This window comes from Bos javanicus, chromosome X (assembly GCF_032452875.1).
Source record: "Bos javanicus breed banteng chromosome X, ARS-OSU_banteng_1.0, whole genome shotgun sequence".
Classification (NCBI taxonomy): Eukaryota; Metazoa; Chordata; class Mammalia; order Artiodactyla; family Bovidae; genus Bos; species Bos javanicus.
The window spans coordinates 99,792,158-99,816,416 of NC_083897.1; the positions used below are offsets into that span (position 1 = coordinate 99,792,158).

The 24,259-nt window shown below is 41.1% G+C and overlaps 1 protein-coding gene and 1 pseudogene across 9 annotated transcripts in view; both read right to left on the reverse strand.

Annotated features, from left to right (window-relative positions):
- Window positions 1–17,622, reverse strand: part of LOC133243439 (ATP-dependent RNA helicase DDX3X-like) — a 77,743-nt pseudogene extending 60,121 nt beyond the window's left edge.
- ZNF674 (zinc finger protein 674) overlaps window positions 1–22,988 on the reverse strand; it is a 34,152-nt gene extending 11,164 nt beyond the window's left edge. The window contains exons 1-7 of one of the 9 annotated variants that reach the window (XM_061410354.1): window positions 22,904–22,988; window positions 21,843–21,951; window positions 20,471–20,539; window positions 19,867–19,909; window positions 18,779–18,825; window positions 17,921–18,047; window positions 17,536–17,634 (exon numbers count right to left, since the gene is read on the reverse strand). In XM_061410354.1, the coding sequence (XP_061266338.1) occupies window positions 17,536–17,634; window positions 17,921–18,047; window positions 18,779–18,814 (262 nt within the window). In that variant the 5' untranslated portion in view covers window positions 18,815–18,825; window positions 19,867–19,909; window positions 20,471–20,539; window positions 21,843–21,951; window positions 22,904–22,988. Of the gene's footprint in view, window positions 1–17,535; window positions 17,635–17,920; window positions 18,048–18,778; window positions 18,867–19,866; window positions 20,540–21,785; window positions 21,952–22,903 lie in introns of all 9 variants that reach the window. The other 8 variants (XM_061410350.1, XM_061410352.1, XM_061410357.1 and 5 more) reach the window with 8 other exon arrangements.
- Between the last annotated feature and the right edge of the window lie 1,271 nt (window positions 22,989–24,259).

Sequence of the window (24,259 nt, forward strand, 5' to 3'; positions counted from 1 at the left end):
CATCTTGGATGAGATTTCAACAAACGCTTTCAGATATTCAAAAATCTAAAAAAAAAAAAAATTTATCTCCCATGGACCTACATTCTTTCTTAGGAAAGCACTGGAAGAATGTGCTCCAGTGAAATGTAGAGGAAGGCATGGCATTAAAGCAAATGAGGACTCCCAACAATGAGAAAGTGGAGGGAATTCCCAGAATGATGGTGAAGAGAAATGTTAGGATGGTGGCTGCACAAAACAGGAATGAAGATAATCCACCCAGAAGGGAGTGGTCAGAGAGCCCCAGACAAACTCAGGCATATGACATTGCTGGAGCACTTTTAGCTCTGGAAACATTTAAAATCACTCTGGATCATGGGTCATGAAGTGTTTAAGCTGAACTAGCGAGAAGTACTCAGAGAAAGAAGCAAATGAAAGAAACAAAGCAATTATTAACCAGAGGAAACTAAAAGTTTTACAGAAAAGGTAAATTAATCATAGGTCACTACATGGCTATCTATAGTGTTCATATAGTCATTTTGTTCATATAGTCATTATGTAAACAATAGTATTGATGGAAAGCAAATTTATGGTATAATCATACTGGGAACATGGGCAAACAAGAAGTCTTTGTGTTGCAAGGAAAATATACAGATGGCCACCAGGCACATGAAAAGAGGTTCAACATCACTAACCATCAGGGAAATGCAAATCAAAATCACAGTGAGCTATCACCTCACACCTGTCAGTATGGCTACTATGAAAAAGACCACAACCAATGTTGGCAGAGATGTGGAGAAAAGGGAACCCTCCCACACTGTTGGTGGGAATGCAAACTAGTGCAGTCACTATGGAAAACACTATGAAGTCCCTCAGGAAGTTAAAAACAAAAACTACCGTATGATCCAGTAATTTTACTCCTAGTTATACAGCCGAAGAAAATGAAAACACTAATTTGAAAAGACACATATTTGAAAAGAAAACGAAAACACTGATTTGAAAAGACACAATGTTCAAAACAGCGTTATTTACAAAAGCCAAGATATGGAAGCAACCTAAGTGTTCATCAACAGATGTATGGATAACGAAGACACACACATACACAAACACATACATGCAATGGAATATTACTTAACCATAAAAAGGAATGCAATTCTGCCATCTGTAAGAACATGGATAGACCTGGAGGGTATATTTGTTCAGTTGCTAAGTCATGTCTGACTCTTTGCAACCCTATGGACTGCAGTACGCCAAGCTTCCCTGTTCTTCACTATTTCCTGAAGTTTGCTCAAACTAATGTCCATTGAGTCTTGCTTAGTGAAATAAGTCAGAGAAAGACAAATACTGTATGTTTTCACTTGTATGTGGAATCTAAAAAATAAAACAAATAAATGTAACAAAAAAGAAACAGACTTACAGATACTGAGAACAATTTAGCTGTTACCAACTGGGAGAGGGAAAGGGGAGGGGCAAAACAGGAGAAGGGGATTAAGAGATAAAAACTGGGACTCCCCTAGTGGTCCAGTGGCTAAGACTATGTGCTTCCAATGCAGGTGGCCTGAGTTTGATCCCTGATCAGGGAACTAGGTCCCACATGCCACAACTAAGAGTTTACATGCCACAACTAAAGATCCCGAATGCTGCAACTAAGACTTGGCTCAGCCAAATAAATATCTTTAAAAAGATAAAAATTACTAGGTATAAAATAAAAACTAGACACAGGGAATACAGCCAATATTTTAGAATAACTTTAAATGGAGTATAACCTATAAAAATATCCAATCACTGTGTTGTATACCTGAAATTAACACAGTATTATAAATCAACTATACTTCAAAAAAAAGAAAAAAACTTGATATTCAAAAAAGAAGTCTTTGTGTGTGTGTGTGTGTATGAACGGCAAAAACAATGAAGTGAGCTAAATCTTCATCTTCCATAGCATAAAGTTTTAAATAATTTTTATAAGAAATATGTAGATTATAAAGAACAGAGATATCAAAAATTATCTGCATATCCACCACTCATTAAAAAAATTATTTTTACCTTTGAAGTTCTTCATGTGCTCATTTCATTCTCTTTCTTCTCAGATAATCACTATCCTGAATTTTATATTTGTCATGCCCTGTTTCTCAGCTTGTTAGCTAAGACTAAGTACACTATTATGCCCTTGACATTCATTATAGTTTTATCACATTTATTTTATTCTTTAAACCATGGACATGACTTAATTTGATAAAAATTAAAGCTTTTTTAATCAAAAGAGAATACTGCCCTAGGTCAGTAATCTGAAGTCTCAGACGAAACATGATTATCTTAAAAAATTACCAGAACTGATAGAAGATAGAGAAAACATGAATAAATCAGGAATTGCTTTTAAAAAACTATAAATTTTACTCTGTACTTGAAAGTCTTCCCCTAAAAAAGGCTTCCTATCCAGATGCTGTTGTAGATGACAGCTATCAAACTCTTAAGAACAGGTATAGTTCAGTCAATATAATTTCAGAAACTAGAAAAAAAGCGAAAAGTACACAGTCTTTTTTATGCAGTGAGGATAACCTTGGATACCAGAATAAGAGAACAGTACACGAAAAGAAAATCTAAGATCTGTCTCACTCTGAACACTAATGGAAAACTCTTAAACATGACTAAACTGAATTCAATCAATTAAAATGCTTTAAAACTAATTAAGAGTTTAGCACAGGAATGCAAGAACAGTACAACATTGAAAAAATGTTAATATAATCTACCACAATAATAGATTAAAAGAGAAAAAAGTATCTTCTCAATAGATGCAGAAAATAAGCATTCAAGAAAATACCACACATTCATGATTTTTTTTTAAATGTCTTAGTAAACCAGGGACATAAACGCTTTTGATGAAAGGTATTTTTTCAAAAAACCACAGCAAATATACTTAATGATGAACGTTTTAGAAATCACATTCTCTCTGTGCCTCAGTTTCTCATCTATAAAATAATAACCAGTTTCCTTTACAAGATCATTTGGAGGATTAAACTCTATAACGTATATAAAGCAGACAGAGTACTGCATTTGTGGGACACAGCACACTCTTACACATTGACTATCATTACATTTCTATCATTGTCCTCACCAATATCTGCATTAGAATCAGAAACAAATAAGGAATTCACTATCATTATATCTATTAGACACTGTATTACAGGCCCTGACTAATAGAATGGCAAATGAAAAAGAAAATGTATAATTGGAAAAGACCCTGACGCTGGGAAAGATTGAAGGCAGGAGGAGAAGGGGATGACAGAAGATGAGATGGTCAGATGGTATCACTGACTCGATGGACATGAGTTTGGGCAAGCTCCAGGAGCTGGTGATGGACAGGGAGCCTAGTGTGCTGCAGTCCATGGGGTCACAAGGAGTCAGACACAACTGAGCGACTGAACTGAAGTGATAATTGGAAATCCAAAATTGCTTTTAAGAAGATAATTGTTTACATAGAAGACCCAAGAGAATCTAAAAGCTATTAGTATTAATAAAAGCATTCAGACAGGTTTCTGTACACAAATTGAATGTATAAATACCAATGCATTGTCATACATTAATATTAACCAATTAGGAACCATACTATGAAAAAAAAAATCCTCATCACAATTGCAATAATAGCTAGGAGGTATCAAAGAATAAGTGTAACAAAAGATGTGCAAACATGTCCTGACGACAAGTTCAAAATATTACTAAATGGCAGAAAGGACAGGTTGAATAAGAGTTCACTGATGGTAAAATTCAATAGAGTAAAGATATCAAACCCCAACATACTTCCAACTCATCTCCAAACACAGGTCAACTACAATTGAAATCTCCAATAGTTTTCCATGGAACTTGACAAACTAATCCTTAGATTCCTATTTGAAGACCAAAGAGTCCAAAGAGATAAGGAGAATCATCCTACCAGCTATTAACAACATCAAGAACAGTAAGAATAACAGTTGACATGTATATAGCATTCACTTAGGCACTTTAAAGTGCTTTACATATTCATTATAAAGTTAGAAAAACATGCAAATGGCAAAGGGACAAACAGACTAATGGAATAAAATAGAGAGCCTTGGAAAAGCCCCACACAGATATGGAACTTGACCTCTAGTTGAAGGGGTATCCCACACCACCATTGAAAGGGTTTAGTATGTGGCATGGTACAAGTGGATGTGCACATGGGGAAAAAAGGACAACTAATAGTTCCCTTCTTCATGAATTATGTAAAGTCTAGGCAAATTTTATATATGCCTATATATATGGCAGAAAGCAAAGAAGAACTAAAGAGCCTCTTGATGAAAGTGAAAGAGGAGACTGAAAAAGTTGGCTTAAAGCTCAACATTCAGAAAACTAAGATCATAGTATCTGGTCCCATCACTTCATGACAAATAGATGGGGAAACAACAGAAACAGTGAGAGACTTTATTTTGCGGGGCTCCAAAATCACTGCAGATGGTGACTGCAGCCATGAAATTAAAAGATGCTCGCTCCTTGGAAGAAAAGCTATGACCAACCTAGACAGCATATTAAAAAGCACAGACATTACTTTGCCAACAAAGGTCCATCTAATCAAAGCTATGGTTTTTCCAGTAGTCGTGTATGGATGTGAAAGTTGGACTATAAAGAAATGTGAGTGCCAAAGAATCGATGCTTTTGAACTCTGGTGTTGGAGAAGACTCTTGAAAGTCCCTTGGACTGCAAGGAGATTAAACCAGTCCATCCTAAAGGAAATCAGTCCTGAATATTCATTGAAAGGACTGATGCTGAAGCTGAAATTCCAATACTTTGGCCACCTGGTGCACAGAACTGACTCACTGGAAAAGACCCTGATGCTGGGAAAGATTGAAGGCAGGAGGAGAAGGGGATGACAAAGGATAAGAAGATTGAATAGCATCACTGACTCAATGGACATGAGTTTGAGTAAACTCCGGGAGTTGGTGATGGACAGGGAAGCCTGGCATGCTGCAGTTCATGGGGTCGCAAAGAGTCAGACATGACTGAGTGACTGAACTGACTGAGGCAGATTTTAAGAAAGTAAAATGCAAAATATGAAATTTGGGGAAGAAAATTACATTTTTATGAGCTCAGTCAGAGAAAAGTTACATGAAATTACACAAAAAGTACAAACTAAAAAATCAATCAATTACAAAGAAATTACATTACAAAGAAAACTTCTACTCAAAAAACACCAACAATAACCAAGATGAAGAAAGAATACTAACTAAAAAGAGTGGACATATGTGTATGTGTAACTGATTCAGTTTGCTATGCCTCTGAAACTAACACAACATTGTAAATCAACTATACTCTCCAATAAAAAATTTTTAAAAAGATATTGACTATACACAAAATCAGAATCGGGACTATATAAAGAATCTGTATAAATCTGAAAAAGACAAATACCCCCAACAAAAACACAAATAAAGGATATAAACAAGTAAGCCACAGAAGAGGAAATCCAGTCCACACCAAATATGAAATGATAAATACCTTGACTTGTAATCAGGGAAACAAAAATTACAGTAAGATACCAATTCGTACTTAACAGATTACCAAAATGTAATGTAGAGTGTGCCCCTGTATGCATGCATGCTAAGTTGCTCCAGTTGTGTCTGACTCTTTTGTTAGTCATGGCCCACCAGGCTCCTCTGTCCACAGGATTCTCCAGGCAAGAATATTAGAGTGGGTTGCCATGCCCTCCTCCAGGGAATCTTCCTGACCCAGGAATCAAACCCGCATCTCTTACGTCTCCTGAATTGGCAGAAGGGTTCTTTACCACTAGCGCCACCTGCGAAGCCCAAGGAGTGTGCCTGTACTACAGTTCTATATAGAGAGAACAGTGCTATCATTGTAGAAAGTTCTCTTGGGCAGCACTGGTCTAAATCATGCACTGTCTGTATCATCAGTTTGGCTGCATAAAGTTACAGAGCTTTGCATTTTTACACTGATGCTTCCTGTTCAAAACCCGAAGTTTCACATATTTCAGAAGCTACATCTGCCACCCAGTTGCAATCCATGCTCTGAAGGAACTGGCTTAACATGATATCAGTACAGCTCTTTGTAGGCCATTTGCTTTGAAAAAACCATTGGTAGAGCCCTTTATTTTTCCACTTCTCTTGCCCACATCTCAAGATTCAACAATGATCTGTACACATGGATTAAGGTAATACTAACATGGGGGGAGGGGTGAGGAGGCAGCTCCTCTGTAAATTGGGAAACAGCAGTGACATTTTTTCTTAGTTTGATTCCAGCCTGGGGCTTTCTAAATAAACACTGCAGAAGTAGTAACAGCATGGTGACTATAGCTGTGTGTGTATGCTTGGTCGCTCAGTCATGTCCAGGTCTTTGCGATCACACGGTTTCTAGCTGCCAGGCTCCTCCTGTTTATGGAATTTTCCAGGCAAGAAAACTGGAGCAAGTTGTCATTTCTTCCTCTGGGGATCTTCCGAACCCAGGGATCAAACATCTCTTGCGTCTCCTGCACTGGAAGGCAGATTCTTTACCACTGAGCCACATGGGAAGCCCAAGTGTAGCTAATAATACTGTATTGTGTATTTGGAAGTTGCTAAGAGAGTGAATCTTAAGAGTTCTCATTACAAGAAAATAAAATATTAAAAAAAAAAAAAACCCTACTAATTTCAAAGGCTGGTAATAAAATACTACCAAGTGCTTTTGCAGTCGAGACCTTTGCAGGACTTAAAGGAGTAGGTCTAAACCACTTGGAGTCCCTCTGCAGTAAGACACCTTACAAGTACGAGTTAAAAAAAATAAAAGTAGGTATTAAGTAGTATTAAGTAGTATTAAGGTTTAAGAAGCTGAGGAAGAAACCGTCTTCAGACAGAGCTGTTGGAAAGCGGTGGCATTTTCTCTCACACAATAGGGGCAGGAGGAGTACTTTTGCCCCAGCCCTAATCTAGTAAGGATAACTTCAAGGAGACAACCTGCTTGATATATGTCCACTAGAGTCTGGGGGACACATGGGACTAGGCACCTGGTTTGTGGCTAGAAAATTCTACAGGTGACAGGCAGGTTGTGGCAGTCTGTGGCCACAGAAAAAAGGTTGCATTGGGTGGTCGGGGGAGATGATGAAGAGATCAAGGCCCCATCACACAGACATACATTCCACAAGCCAGATGTGGACCCTCTGGATAGAAACAGGGTTGGGTTACTTTCGAGAGGGGGCTTTCTCCTAGCATCAAGGTGACCTTAGAAAAAAGAGACTGGATGTCTACGATGGTGCTGTTTTGTGAGGACAAGAAGGAGATATATTAAATAACTTGCTGGAAAAGAGGCACCGCCTCTTTCCAGCAATCAAGGGCCCTAGCTGGGGCATCTCCAAAGAAACCATAAACATACCAGTTTGTGTGTGCTCAGTCATATCCAACTCTTTGTGACCCTATGGACTGAAGCCCACCAGTATCCTCTGCCCATGGGGATTCTCCAGGCAAGAATACTGGAGGGGCCTGCCACGGGGGTGCCATTTCCTCCTCCAGGGGATCTTCCTGACCCAGGGATTGAACCTGTGTCTCTTATGTCTCCTGCATTGGCAGGTGGGTTCTTTACCACTGGTGCCACTTGGGAAGCCCAAAACATACCAGGGACAGAAAGAAATCAGTCTCTAGAATCTGCCACATGCAGAGGGTGTCAATATCAGATTATATCTTTATCAGTTAGGGCAAACTATTTTTGTCCTAACTCCCTCCTTCTTCACTTGCTTCACCCAAGGAGCCAGAGATGGCCCAGTTGGTGATTTGGCAAGTGGCAGGGGCCAGGGGTGGGGAGAGTAGAGTAAAGAAAGAAAAAGCTGAGCATGCTTCCTTTGGTACTAAAAGCTTCGCTGGGGGGAGAGATTTCCCTTTAAATGAAGTTCATAGTTTTCACTTCTACACACGACTACTATTTTAAAACTAAAATGCGACTACCACAGACCCTCAGAAATTAAAAGCATAATAAGGAAATAACTATGCACAACTTTATGCCAATCAATTTGCCAACTTAGGTGAAATGGACAAACTCCTTTAAAGACACAAGTTAGCAAAGTTTGTTCATGAAGAAATAATCTGAATAATCCAGTATCTATTAAAGAAATTGACACTGTAGTTTAATGCCTTCCTATAAAGAAAACTCCAGGCACAAATGACTTCACTGGGGAATTCTATCAAACATTTAAGGAAGAAATAATACCAATTTCATATAAATTCTCCAAAAGAACTAAAGAGGGAAGGGAATACTTCCCAGCTCATTCTATGACTTCACTATCTTGATTCTGGTGATAGATTCTTGGGTGTTTACATGTCAAAACTTATCAAATTATACATTTTAAATACATGCAGTTTCTTGTATGTTTCTTGTACATTGTGGTATAATACAGAGAGGCTGAAACAGCTAAATCAGTTCTTAGAGGCAGTCATAGCATTCACAATACTTATATTAGACAGGGAAGCTATCAAATGAATTATCTAAGCTTCTACCTTATGAAACTAGGAAAAGAGAAAATTAAATTCAAACTACCAGGAGGATAGAAATAATAAAGATAAAAGCAAGAATGAATGAAACTAAGGTTTCCATTTCTGGGCACAATGGAGTATGTCTACTATAGCCCCTCTCCTACTGATCATTGCAACTAAGAACTCTGGACAAAATATGTAAAGCAGCTATGCAGGATTCTGACAAGTTAAAAGCAAAATAAAGCAGGCAGACTCTGAAGGTGAGTCAAGTGAAGAAGCAGCCCATATACCAGGGCGTTTCTTTTTAGTCCTCATTCTTTTTTCACAAGACTCTGTCCCAATGGTATATAAACCTCCAGAAGTCCTGAGCTCATCCAAGCAAAAGCCTCACACCAAAGCTTTAAGAACTGAACGAAAGTAATATTTCAACCACAGCTCAGTCTGAGACTAACACCTGAGTGACAAATGTATGGAGACAACCATGAAGCAGGCCAGCAAAGGTTCTGAAAACTGCCCAAAGACTTAAACCATCATTCAAGTCTCAAATTAACCCCTGAATGGTGCATACACAAAGCAAAGGCTTTGAACACCATATCGATTAGAATCAATACCCACAGAGGGCAACACAAAACCAGTGATATGAGTCTAACTAGGTTTATTAAGTGATAAATAAAGATTAAAAGCAACAAAACAATCACCACCATCTAGGAGAGAATCCAAAATCATTCAACATAACAAACAACTAGCAAAATGTGACCAATTCTCAAGAGAAAAGATAACCAACAGCTGCCAGATGCTGGAAATACCAAAGACATTTTAAGCAGCTATGGAAACAGCTCTATGAGGCAGACACACTTGAAGTGAATGTATAAACAGAAGTTCTCAACTGAGATAAAAAAAAAACTATTAAAAAATGGAAATTTTAGAACTAGAAAAGATGGTATCTGAAAGCAGAAAGACAACCAACACCTGTGGTGAATTAAGCAGCAGAATGGAGACGAGAGAGGCAAGAGTCAATGAAACTGAGAGAAATGGTCCAACCTGCCAATATGAGGAACAGAGATAAAAAGACTGAGAAAAATAAAAGAAATACAGCATCAGGTATCCATGGGACAGTATCAAAAGGTCCAACATTCACATCACTGGAGTCCTCCAAGGAAATGAGACTAGTGCAGAAGAAAAGGTCTGAAGAAATAATGGCTTAAAAAGTCCCAAATTTGGAAAAAGACATAAAATGACACATTCGAGATGCTCAGCATAGCAGAAACAACATAAACTCACAGAAACACCCAGGAATATTACAGTCAAATATCTGGAAAGCAAAGTTAAAAGAAAATATCTTGAATGTAGTCAGTTAAAAAAAAAGCACACTGCATATGAATCAATTATTCAAATGACTCTGATGTTCTCATCAGAAACAATGAAGGTCAGATGATACTGGAACTTCTTAAAATTACTAAAGGCAAAAAAATGTCAACCCAGAATTCTACATTGAAGCAGAGATTTTGTCATCAGATTTATTCTAAGAGAAATGAAACAGGATCTTCTGCAGGGTGGATGGGAAGACCAACAGAAATGATAAAGTATCTGAGTAACAATAAAAAAAATGGGCCAAAGAACCAAACAGACATTTCTCCAAAGAAGACATACAGATGGCTAATAAACACATGAAAAGATGCTCACTCATTATCAGAGAAATGCAAATCAAAACCACAGTGAGGTACCATCTCACCCTGGTCAGAATGGCTGCTATCAAAAAGTCTACAAACAATAAATGCTGGAGAGGGTGCAGAGAAAAAGGAACCCTCTTACACTATTGGTGGGAATGCAAACTAGTACAGCCACTATGGAGAACAGTGTGGATACTCCTTAAAAAACTGGAAATAGAATGGCCATTAGTTCGGTTCAGTTCAGTTCAGTCACTCAGTCGTGTCCGACTCTTTGCAACCCCATGAACCGCCAGGTCTCCCTGTCCATCACCAACTCCTGGAGTTCACCCAAACTCCTGTCCATTGAGTCAGTGACGCCATCCAGCCATCTCATCCTCTGTCGTCCCCTTCTCCTCCTGCCCCCAATCCCTCCCAGCATCACAGTCTTTTCCAATGAGTCAACTCTTCGCATGAGGTGGCCAAAGTACTGGAGTTTCAGCTTTAGCATCATTCCTTCCAAAGAAATCCCAGGACTGATTTCCTTTAGAATGGACTGGTTGGATCTCCTTGCAGTCCAAGGGACTCTCAAGAGTCTTCTCCAACACCACAGTTCAAAAGCATCAATTCTTCGGCACTCAGCTTTCTTCACAGTCCAACTTTCACATCCATACATGACCACAGGAAAAACCATAGCCTTGACTAGACGAACCTCTGTTGGCAAACTAATGTCTCTGCTTTTGAATATGCTATCTAGGTTGGTCATAACTTTCCTTCCAAGGAGTAAGCGTCTTTTAATTTCATGGCTGCAGTCACCATCTGCAGTGATTTTGGAGCCCAAAACAATGAAGCCTGACACTGTTTTTAGTTTCCCCATCTATTTCCCATGAAGTGATGGGATCAGATGCCATGATCTTCGTTTTCTGAATGTTGAGCTTTAAGCCAACTTTTTCACTCTCCTCTTTCACTTTCATCAAGGGGCTTTCTAGTTCCTCTTCACTTTCTGCCATAAGGGTGGTGTCATCTGCATATCTGAGGTTATTGATATTTTTCCTGGAAATCTTGATTCCAGCTTGTGCTTCTTCCAGCCCAGCATTTCTCATGATGTACTCTGCATAGAAGTTAAATAAGCAGGGTGACAATATACAGCCTTGACGTACTCCTTCTCCTATTTGGAACCAGTCTGTTGTTCCATGTCCAGTTCTAACTGTTGCTTCCTGACGTGCATATAGGTTTCTCAAGAGGCAGGTCCGGTGGTCTGGTATTCCCATCTCTTTCAGAATTTTCCACATGACCCAGAAATCCCACTGATGGGCATACACACCGAGGAAACCAGAATTGAAAGAGACATATGTCCCCCAATGTTCACTGCAGCACTGTTTACAATAGCTACGACCTAGATGTCCATCAGCAGCTGAAAGGATAAGAAAGCTATGGTACATATACACAATGGAGTATTACTCAGCTATTAAAAAGAATGTATTTGAATCAGTTCTAATGAGGTGGATGAAACTGGAGACTATTATACAGAGTGAAGTCAGAAAGAAAAACACCAATACAGTATATTAACACATATATATGGAATTTAGAAAGATGGTAACAATGACCCTATATGCGAGACAGCAAAAGAGACACAGATGTAAAGAACAGACTTTGGAGTGTGGGAGAAGGTGAGGGTGGGATGATTTGAGAGACAGCATTGAAACAAGTATTATTACCATATGTGAAATAGATCGCCAGTCCAGGTTCGATGCATGAGACAGGGCACTCAGGGCCGGTCCACTGGGACGATCCTGAGGGATGGGATGGGGAGGGAGGTGGGAAGACAGTTTAGGATGGGGGACACATGTACACCCATGGCTGATTCATGTGAGTGTATGGAAAAAAACACTAAAATATTATAAAGTAACTATAACCTCCAATTAAAATAAATTAATTAACAACCAGCACAACAAAAACATTTGGGTAAATATACAGAATGAGCTTCTCTGGTAGCTCAGCAGTAAAGAATCCACCTGCAATACAGGAGACTTGCAGAAGACACAGGTTCAGTCCCTGAGTTGGGAAGATCCCCTGAAGAAGGAAATGGCAACCCACTCCAGTATTCTTGCCTGGGAAATCCCATGGACAGAGGAGCCTGGTGGGCTACAGTCCATGGGGTTGCAAAAAAAAAAAACAAACAAAAAAAACATACAGGCTATTTTTCTCCTTTTGAATTCTTTAAGATATGTATGACAGTTGTGGATACATTTGAAACCTATAGCATAACATAAAAGGGGGGAGGGAAGTGACCTATATTGCTATAAACTTTCTACATATGACTTGAAGTCTTAAAATATAACTATATATGGTGAAAGGGTTAATAAAGTATGTATCTCTTAATTGCTAGAGCAACCACTAAATTAAAAAAAAACACAAAGGAGATACTGACAAAAAGCAAATAGGTGTGTTTAAAATGAAATATTTAAATTGCAGTTGTATTCCCTATGCAAGACCTATGCACTACCAAATATTACTGAGATAATGAGATAAATTTTTATAGACCTAAATAAATTGAGAGATACACTATGTTTGTGAATTAGAAGACTCAATATTCTTAGTATTTCAATGATCCACAGACTCAAAGTAATCCCAAACAAAATCCCTGTAGGCTTTCATGCAGAAATTGGCAAGCTGATTTTTAAATTTATGTGAAAATATCAAGGACCAAAACATTATGAAAAGAACAAAGTTGGAAAATTCACTGTACCTGATACCTGTACCTGATACCTGTGGCAGACAGATCAATGCATATGTGCTCAACTGTTTTTGATAAGGGTACCAAGGTAAGTCAATGGAGAAGAGACAGTATTCTAAAAAATGCTGCTTGAACAATTAAATATTCATATGCCAAAAAAAAGGAAAACAATGACCCTTAACTCGTACCAGGTAAAAATATTGGCCATGGGCCTAAATATAAGTGAAAGTGAAAGTCACTCAGTCGTGTCCAACTCTTTGTGACCTCATGGACTATACAGTCCATGGAATTCTCTAGCCCAGAATACTGGAGTAGGTAGCCTTTCCCTTCTCCAGGGGATCTTCCCAACCCAGGGATCAAACCCAGGTCTCCCGCGTTGCAGGCGGATTCTTTACCAACTGAGCCACAAGGGAAGCCCAAGAACACTGGAGTGGGTAGCCTATCCCTTTTCCAGCAGATCTTCCTGACCCAGGAATTGAACCGGGGTCTCCTGCATTGCAGGTGGATTCTTTACCAACTAGGCTATCAGGAAAGCCTGATAAATATAAGAGCTAACATTATAAATCCTCTGAAATAAAAATATGAGAAAATCTCTGTTACCTTGTGTTAGAGAATTGTTATACAGGGTATAACAGCATGAACTGTAGAAGAAAAATTTGATAAATTGGACTTTATCAAAATTAAAAATGTCTTTTTTGGGAAAGATACTGTTAAGATAAAAACAAGCCACACATGGGAGTAAAGATTTGGAAAACACATAGTGATAGAGGGCTTGCATCCAGAATATATAAAGAACTCTCACAATTTAATAATAACAAAAATGACAAAAGATTACAACAAATAGTTCACCAAAGATATATAGATGGCAAACAAAAGAACATGAAAAGATGCTGAATATCAGTTATTGGAGAAATGCAAATTAATTGTACAATGAGCTACTCTTACACAGCTTCTAGAAAGACTAACAATACTAATAATACCAAGTGCTGTCAAGAGAGCAAAACACTGGAACTCTTATATGTTGCTAGTAGGCATCCAAAATGGTACAGTTACACTGTAAAACAGTTTGGTAATGTCTTGTGAAGTTAAACATACACTTACCACATGACCAAGCAATCCCACTCTATTTACCCCCAAAATATGAAAACATATGTCCACACGAATGCCTAAACATGAGTGTGTTCATACCAGCTTCTTTCATAATAACCAAAAATAAGAAAAAATTCAAAAGTACATATCTTGGTCTATGGTAAGCAAATGGAGTATCATTTGACTACAGAAAGGAACAGACTGTTGAAACATGTCACAACACAGATGAACCTAAAAAGCATTAAGGTAAATGAAAGAAGCAAGATGCATAAGGCTATATACTATAAGATTCATTTGTATAACATTCTAGAAAAAAACAAAACTAGAAGAAACAAGATCAGATGTGAGAGTAGGGGAGAAGTTTAATTGTAAACAGGAACAAGCGAATGTTTTAGGGGAATGAAAATGTCCAATAGCTTGACTGTGGTGGTATTTAAATGACTATATATTTGTCAATATATATAGAACTGTACACTTAAGAGAGGTGAACTTCATGGTATATAAATTATACCTCAATAACCCAAACCTCATTTTCAAGAAGACACTGGAGTTACATATATCATGACAGTACATGGAAAATGCATCTGGAAATTACATTAAAACACTACCACATACAACCCACGATCATATTGTGCTAGTTTTGCATTTCCTTTTATGAAAATACCTGTTAAGCATTAAGGATAGAAAAAATACTAAGAAATATTTTATTCTAGTTAATGACATGCCTGTGGGAGTATTTAGGTGTGAAGTGTACTGATATCCACAACTCACTTTGAAATGCATTCCACACACACAAAAAAAGGGAGACTGATGGAAGAAGAGAGGAATTAGCACACAGATAGGCAATAAAGCAAATACAGCAAAACATTCATTGTAGAATCTAAATGGTATTACATGGATGTTCAAACTATAATTATTTTGCTTGTTTTGTCTGAAAATTTTTATAATAAAATGTTGAAGGGAAAAAGACACTGATACAGAACAGCAAAGTAAACCCAAAGAAGTAGAAATGGAAATAAATGTAAAAGGAGAAATCAACAAAATGGAAAACACAATAAAGAAAATTAACAAAGGTAGTTCTTTCTGTGAAAACGTCAACAAATTGAAAATAATAAATATGACAGCAAGGCTACTCTTGATATGTGGATCCTGACAGAAGATTTTTATTATCTCTGAACAATCCGAGAATTTATGAGATCTGTCAGAGATTTCATCCAGGGCCCAGAGGAAAATATAAGCCCTGAAGTAGCTTGAAGAATGGAGGAATGGGGGAAGAGAACCAAGCTATCCAGTAGTGAGGCTGTGTGCTCTTATTTACTATCCCATCTGACCCATGCTCCTGGGTGATGGCCTTGCTAAGTCTCACAGTCCTTTGAACTTCTGTCAGCAGACATTTAAAGCAATGAATCTGAACTAGACATGGATATCAGAACTATCTGGAATGTGACAATGCACATAAGTAGGCCTCCACAGGTGATACACCTCTGGTTGACAACCATTACATATATTCCATATGGCTAATAACAACAATACAAAGAGTGATAACATATATTGAGAACTTCCTTTATTTCTACACACATTTTTTTGGTGCTTGACATTTATCAATGCATTAAATTCTGTCAGTCCTGTAAGTTCTAGCCTTTAGCCCCATTCTACAAACAGGCAAAGAGCAGCTAAGTCACGTGTACAAAGTGACAGCTTGTGAGTGAAGAAGCTAGAATCTGAATCTAGGCTGTGAGCTCCGAAGTCCAAGCTCTTCACCACTGGGCTATGGAAGAATAACAAACCTCCTTCCTCTGCCCCAGTCCAAAACAATCAAAGCAATACTTACTTAGTGCCTCTACAGCCCCACACCTGGATGAATGAGAATAAGATATGGACTCTTGCCTCTAGGGGTTTGTGTTCCAGGTAGAAAATTAAGCCACAGGCTTTTGGCTATGGTTTAAAGAAAGTTACCAACTGGAATGCAAAAACAGAAGCTTAGCAATGTTGCTGAAAGTTACATAGATAGCCAACAAAGAAAGGAAAAATAAAAATTTAATGAACATTGTGAAGCCCTGCAGAGCAGAAGACCAAGGTTAATTGAACTAAATCCTTATTTTTCACAGGAGGGAAAGCGAACAGAGAAATATAGATGTGAAGGTATTCCCTGGACCTTTGGAGATGCTCATCAGAGGAATTAGAAACCTTGAAAAGAAGCTGCCCTTGGAGGTGTGACTGCAAATGCACTGAAATTACTTCATATCCCAGGCTGTTCTGCACACTCAGACTCAACATGGGAAATGTGTCTTCAAAGGGTGGAAGCTGCCTTTGAGTCTGTGCTTCCTCCTTCCACAATTAATATTGAAATAAGAATGAGACTCAATTCCTGGAAACACTGGAAGCAGGAAAAAGCAGGCCATCTGCAGACCAGAAACCCTGATGAATCTCTATGGAGCAGCAGATATGGGATTGATTGATAAAGAGGAAACTGTAGGTCAAAATGTCCCTGGGAGAAGGTTCAGGGATGCTCTGAGTGAGAGGGTGCACCTGCCAGGCAGGAGTGGACTCTAGGGAAGCCATCTAGAGAGTCACCTGGAATCAGCTGGGCCTGTCTGACTACAGCTGCAGCCATGAAACTAATCTCTGAACAGCTGTTGAAAAGCAGATGCAGATTCAGTAAAGCTGAAATGGATCCCAAATCTGCACTTCTACTCTGAGCCCAGGCCATGCCCAGGCTGCTGGTCCATGGAGTGCAGTGAAGGGTAACCACCAAGAGTGGGAGAGAAAAAGACGAAGAGCAATGTCTCGAGACTTCCTTGGTCACCATAAGGGACCCTGAGCAAAAACAAACAAACAAACAGGAAAGCAGACAGTGCTCACTGAAGCATGCCACTGTGTAAGTAATATGCTCTCAGGTTTACTTATTTTAATAGACAGAGATAATACAAAAGACAAAAGAGTTAAGCAGGAGGGAAGTATTGATAAGAGGAGGAATCTGACAACAGGTGGAATCAAGTTAGATTTGGAATGGCCTGAGAGAAATAAGCAAACAGAAATCTGTGTGAAGTTGACACTGTTTAGCCTCAAACTGAGAACAGACAAGGACACAGTAGTACCTGGCCTGGTAGAGCTGAAGGTCACTAAGCAAAGCTCTTTTGTCCATCCCAACTCCAATAAATTAATAAACCAGGCAGGATAATTTCCCTGAGGTAAAAGACACTGCATTTCAGACTTTAAGGGCCCACAATATGCCAAATAAAGAGGAAAGATCATCCTTTCATCTGCTTGGCTTCTGATGAACATGTGAATACCCAAGAGAGAAAGTTTAACAGCTTTCAGAAAGGGGGAGGAAGAGGAAAGAGACAAACCTAGGCACATCTCCCTATACTGGAGATGCTAGAAGGTGGAGACAGGATCTAGAGAACAATAGCAGCTGCCTCTTTCTGAACCCCAAGAATAAGGGGCTGCAGAGGGGTGGCAGGTGGGACATCATGTAGCTATCACAGCAGCTTGTTCCATCAGCCCTCAGTTGTGTCTCCAAGCCTGGGGCTTTTGAGACAAGTTCCTGGGCATGCCGCTGAGGCCAAGATCTCCCTGAGCCGTGAAGGTCCCCTTATCTGGCCCAGCTGGCCTGGCATGGGCTTACCTGGACAGCTCCATATCACGCTTTCTCCAGCTGCTATCCTGGCTTCCTCTTCTCCTTGTCCCAACCTGAAGATCCCATGTGGCTGGGCCACAAGGTATCCTGTTGAGGGGAAATGACAGAGGACTTGGTTATGAACACCTGCAGCATCCCAGAACCAAGGCCCATTCTTGCAGGGTGGAGATGGTCTGGCTTTGGTGACTGCCCTGTGAGCCTAGCCAGTGGGCCCTCAGTGCAGACCATCCACAGAGAAGGCGAGAGCATGACCATTCCTGACCGGGAGCCTGAGGCCTGCCTCATTCAGGGCCCAGATGCCCCTGAGCTGCAGCAGCCCAGAGAGGGAAACACGAGGGGGTGTGTTCCAGTCACCCTGTGGCGGGTTCCTCACCAACGGAGACCAGGTGGCTGTAGTTCTCCAGCATGACATCCCTGTGGAGGTTCTTCTGAGCAGCATCCAGCTGCTGCCACTCCTCCTGGGTGAAGTCCACAAACACGTCCCTGAAGGTCAATGTTTCCTGCAACAACACACTTCTCCTTAGCCCACTGTCACAACAAGGCGGGGTGGTGGTGGGGGGGGAGAGTTGGGGGGCAGAGCACTGGCATCCCTCTACCCAGAGGGTAGAGGCCAGATATGTTGCTAAATATCCTCCAATGCACATGGCACCCCTCCACAACATAGCATTATGTGACCCAAAGGTCAAGAGTGCTGAGGTGAGAAAAGCTAAGGTTGATCAAACACACAGTGAAATGGAATGGCCACAGAAAGGACTAGAATGTGCTATATGTGAAAAGGAAGAAAATAAAAGAAAGGGGGATTCTTCCATCGAGACAAATAAATATGCACAGACGATTTCTGGCAGCATGCATGAAATATGAAGGAGATATGGAAACAGGGTGAGAAGGAAAATTATTTTTCACCTTTTGTTGAACAAAGTGTTTGTTTGAATATTTTACCATAGGTACAGAGTAATTTTTAAAAAATGCTCAATTCAATTTATTAATGCTCTATTCAGAACACATTTTTAGAATTTCCGCATCCATATTCTTAAATAAAAATGGTCTTTCGCTTTTTACTTTTCTGTAGTAACTTCCTCGAATTTAGGTGGCATCATAGCATGAACTGGATTCCTTCTAACCTTTCAACAACAGCCTAGAAGAGTTGAACACAGAAATTATCTGGTATTTAAAATTTTGTGAAAGTACAATCAGTCCAGGATTTGGGAAAGCAAATTTAAAGTGTGAATACCTTTGGTTCAAAAATTCTTCCAGGTGTACTCTCCATAAATACCTGTACTAGTGGGCCAACAGATACATATAAAGTGGTTCATGAGGCACTGTTTACAATAGAAAAATAAAACAAAAAAACTCAAATATTCATGAAGAGAGAAATAGTTAAATGAGACATCCATACCATGAAAAAGGAACTGAAACAGTTTCTATGTACTGATGGGGAACAACACTCATAATATAATCAAGGGGGAAAAGCAAGATGGGTATGGGGGTGTGATGGCATTTGAGAAAAAATACACATTACATGTACCTCTGCTGCTGCTGCTAAGTCGTTTCAGTCATGTCTGACTCTGTGCGACCCCACAGATGACAGCCCACCAGGTTCCCCCATCCCTGGGATTCTCTAGGCAAGAACACTGGAGTGGATTGCCATTTCCTTCTCCAATGCATGAAAGTGAAAAGTGAAAGTGAAGTTGCTCAGTCCTGTTGGACTCTTCGAGACCCCACGGACTGTAGCCTACCAGGCTCCTCCGTCCATGGGATTTTCCAGGCACAAGTATTAGAGTGGGTTACCATTTCCTTCTCCAACACGTACCTCTATTTTTAGTTAATTAAACTGAAGTAAATGCATCTACAGCACCTTATCAACAAACTGCTAACAGTGGGCATCTCTGAGGAAGAATGTGGTACTGGGGGAAGAAATAGGGATCTTTTGGATACTGTTTATTTTATGCATATTAGAACATGAGACACTTTCACAATTTTAAACATAATGAAAAGGCAAAAAGTGAACTGAAAGTGAATAGAAAAAGCAAGATAAGTTTATGCATTTAAGCAATTTTCTTTGAGAAGGCAAAAATATGAAGCACAGCTCCAAGCGTAAGAAGTAGACAAAAATGTCTTTTCCTCTCTATCTTGTTCCTTTTTTTTTTCCTTTTTGGTGAAAAGAGGAAGGACTGGAGAAACCTGAGGTGGATGACAGGTTGAGCAGAAAACAGCCAGAGCTGAGGGAACTAACAGATATTTTTTCAAGGTTACCATATAATTTCCTAATTGCTGCCTCAAATTAACTGGAAACAAAGTAGGGGTAAATTAGGAACTCACCTGGGACATGACCATCAGTCCTGCTCAGACCAAGGATGGAGATCTAGGAAGGCAGAATCAGGAGGGTTGAGGTCATTGCACACAGCCCTGAGACCACCATCACCAACCTAATAACAATCACCCCTGCCCCACAGTGAGGATGATCAGAACAGAAGGCTTGGTAGCTCCAGGCTGTTCCCTTGGCTAAGATCCCATGATTTTGCACAGTCTCATGGGAATTGATTTTCTCTCCCTAGACAGATATATGACTTGTGTTTAAAGACTTCTACTCAGAAGCCATTAACAACCTGATATTTCCTTTCTCTCAAGAATTCTATGCCTGGGAATTTATCATAATTTATTTGCAAAGATGTTAACTTTAGGTGTTTCCACCATTCAACAATCTGGAAGCAACTAAACCTCCAGTAAAGGGGACTCAAGTTTAAAAAAAATAAGACACACAAAATGGGAAATACCACATGGGCTTTAAAAATGCAACGGAATCCTGTTCTCATGTCTTAACATATTTAAAAGTAGGTTACCAGAAAGCAGGTGGGTGGGATCTCCTTTGTTAAGCTATATGCATGTACTGAAGAACATCTATTAAAATGTTGACCCTGCTTACCTTTGAGGGTTGATTTCACCTTTCCTTTTTTGCTTACTTGCATTTTATCACTTTTGACAATATTAATTACTAGTAAAATAAAAAGGAGAAATCATTACAAATCACCTAATTACCACACTGAGCCCTTGAAGTGACACACCCTGAGCAGTCTGGAGACAGGGACAACTTGCGGTTTGGAGGAAGGAGACTAACCAGGGCTGAGGGCAGGGTGGAAGGGAAAGGGGTGGAGGGTGAAAGGTAGGGGGATGGAGGGAGGTTAAGGGCCTGGCATTGGTCACGTCCACACGGAACTGGAAACCACTGACCTTGCTCCCTCCCACCCCGGTCCTTCCAGCCCACCAGCTCCCTGTTCCCTCCCTAATACTTCCTTATTTCCCATCATGGCCATTTGATTGCCAAGCTCTTCCTTATTTGGCAGTTTTCAAAACAAATTTTCAGCAAGGAGCTTTTGTCAACCACTGCCACTCTAGCAATCCCTGCCTTAGTATCAGAACCACAGGGTTCAGCAAGATGGAGCTTAATGAGTCATGCTTCCAGACCCAGTTACTAGCATGAAAATGGGGTAGCATAGTTAGGTGATGGCTACCTAGAGACTACTCTGAGATTTCACAGACATGCAGAAACCAAAAACATTTAGTCATTTAGTCAGGGCAGAGGAGATTCAACATTTCTGCTATAGACAAGTGGATTGTTCCTACTATGGGACTGACTGAAATAGCCCACAGCACAAGAGGGGAGCACAAATGTTGTGTGCACAAATGTGTTAAGAGTGGAGAAAGTCCTGGGAGGTAGGGAGTCAATCTTTCCAGCCTGATCATGTCCTTGCTAGCACTACCACAGGGCAGCATCCCTCCATCCATCCATAACTTTCATCTCTCTCCTGCAATAGAGGTTCAACTGACCACCATGACATAGCTCTTGATGGTGGCTAGAAGTCTTGCTCTCTTTCAGCTGAAGGAAGGGACAGAGGGCACTGCAGGTTCAGTTCTTCTAGAACCTGCTATACTGTGAGCCACTTTCCTCTAACTAGAGCATTTGAGTCTGTCCTGTGGATCTCCCCACTCTGCCCTGAGGTCTGGTCTGGTGCTTCTCTTCCAACTCCCCTCAGAGAAGCTGTCTTTTTGGGGTTTAGGGTTTTTTGTTTTTTCGGTCTGGCTGCTCAGCTTGTGGGATCTTAGTTCCCTTACCAAGGATCGAACCCTGGACCCTCAGCAGTGAAAGCATAGAGTCCTAACCACTGGACCACCAGGGAATTCCCAAATGAGCTGTCTTATTACTAAGGAGGCAGGACCCAAGGATTCAAAGACAAAAATACCTTTGCTAGGACCTTCCCTTCAGGACCATGTCTCTACCTTCAACCAGGCAAACTCACCTCCTTTTGAGGTCTCAGACTGGGTCTTCTGTAGACTAACTAAGGAAGCCCACGGTAGATCAGCTGGCATCTGAAGCTGGTGAGCTGTTGGCTGTTATGAACCCTGACCCTGGAAAGGGAATGACCACATAGGAGATGCAGTTAGCAAAGTCTATGATGGAGCAAAGTTGAGAAAAATCCAAATGTTTCCCTTGACACTAGAAGGCACAGTGCCTCCCTCTAGTTTTAAAAATTGACATTAGTAAGCTCAGTTACCACCACCATTAGATAAAGAGCTAGGCACTGCCTTACTTCCTAAGAGTCTGGGCTCTGGAATGAAGCTGACCACCTGCTCTGCTGCTTTTCTTCGGTTAATAACAGAGGTGAGTGCCTACTATGCCTGTTCTACATGAACAGAGTTCCCCCATCTTGAGGAGCCATATTCTTAGCAGGGGAGAGACAATAAGCAATAAAGTTGATAAATTCAAGGTATGTTAGTTAGAAACACATAAATAGTATGCTGAAAAAAAGAACAAGGATCCCCCTAGTTTACTGTGTGACTTGGGCCAAGTGTCCGAGCCTTTCTGTTCTTGCTTTCTCTCTGTAAAATGAAGAGAATCATCGTGCCTACTCATGGGGCTATTGTGATGACTAACGTGAAACAATGCTGTCTGGTATTCACTACGCACTAAGTAAACAGTTGGGCTTCCCTCATAGCTCAGTCGGTAAATAATCTGCCTGCAATGCAAAAGACCCGGATTCGATTCCTGGGTTGGGAAGATTCCCCTGGATAAGGAAATGGCAATCCACTCCAGTATTCTTGCCTGAAAACTCCCATAGACTGAGGCGGGCTACAGTCCATGGGGTCACAAGAGTCGGACAGGACTTAGCGACTAAACCACCACCAAGTAAACAGTTGCTAAAGGAATCAATTAATGAATCATTCGCTCGTTAACTCCGTAGTCCCCTCCCCGCCCCACAGCCCTGTCACTCAACACCCCCCGGGCGCGAGCTCATTACCCACGGCCCACGGCCCCTCCGACCTCCCCATCCAGCCCGTCCCCAATTTCGCCTCCCCTTACTAAACTACCAGGAACCCGAGGTCTGAGGGCGTAAAACAGCCAGCGCCAATTCGCACCGCCCTCGGGGTGAGCAGAACACTTCCGCTCCCCGTTGCCCTGGGAGCCCAAGTGCTGCGCACGCGCAGGAGGGAGATGAGGGGGCTGGGGGGATGGCAAGACAGCCAATGGGCAACATGGCGCCTTTCAGGGACGCTGGTTCTGACGTGGCTCCCTCTGAGGTTAGATGAAGCGACGAGGGAGTGCGACCATTTTCCGCGACGAGTCGTACGAAAGGCTGGGACGTGGAGGGTGGGGAGCGTCGTGGGGGGTGGGAAGCGTCTCGGGAGGCGGGAGGCAAGCGGCCTCCGCGCAGACTGTCGTAGTGGAGCCGGGTCCACTGCCTCCGAGGCCTGCTCTCCCCGTCCTCTTGCGCCGCCGGGCCTCCTTGTGGCTGTGCTCCCTGGGGAGTTCCCATCCCTCCATCCCGCAAAGCCACGGTCTCCTCTTTCTTTAGATCATCAGAATAAGAAGCCTCAGCGATAACTACAACCTACATGAGTGCGGCCATCTTGGAGGCGGGGCCGGCCCGTTGGAACCGGGCTCTGGTGTCAGGTCAGGGATCAGAGAGCAGAGGTCAGGCACAGTTCAAGAAGCTGCCTGGAGCAGCGGATGGGGCCAGGTTGCTGGGCCGGCAGCATGCACGAATGAAGAAACCATGATGCCTGATTCTCCTGAAATAAATCGAAGAGTTCTGGTTTCTTGGAGCCTGGGGATCTTTGGAGAACCTGGGCTTCGCCCATTTTGAAAATGCAGCATAAAGTGGGGGAGAACGGTTTCTCTGATGATGCCAGCCTGTGGCAACGTGGTCTGCTAAAAAAGCCTGTAGTGCTCTTCAGGAAAGTTTTCTGTTTCTTGTCAGGGTCTTGAGGAGAGAGGCTAAGTGTGTGCTGTGTGCCTGTGGCACTTCCCTGGTTGCAAGCAGAACTTGGTCTGGGCAGGGCAGAATCTGGGCTCAGGATGCCCACTCCTGTGCTACAGCCAATATCTGCCAGGCACTGTTGAAAGATAGAAGTGAGGAAAGCAGTCATGGCATCCAGCATACATTTATTTATTCTTCCATATGAACACATTGCTTTCTCCCTCTCTTTCCCTTTGCCCCTGTGAGTTAATTGATACTCCCAGGGTAGTTGGATGAATCATAGCCCAAATCTACAACCTGGACATCTCCTGGGAATTGACTCTGTCCCAGTCTTGTGTAGAAGTCCTGGAAGAGTCTATTTACTGTCATGTGAGTGGGGACTCCCCGCCCCATGAATTCTTTGTGCATTTTTAAATGATGGCCAGATTTGGGGATCCTAACCTGTCTAGTTCCAGAAG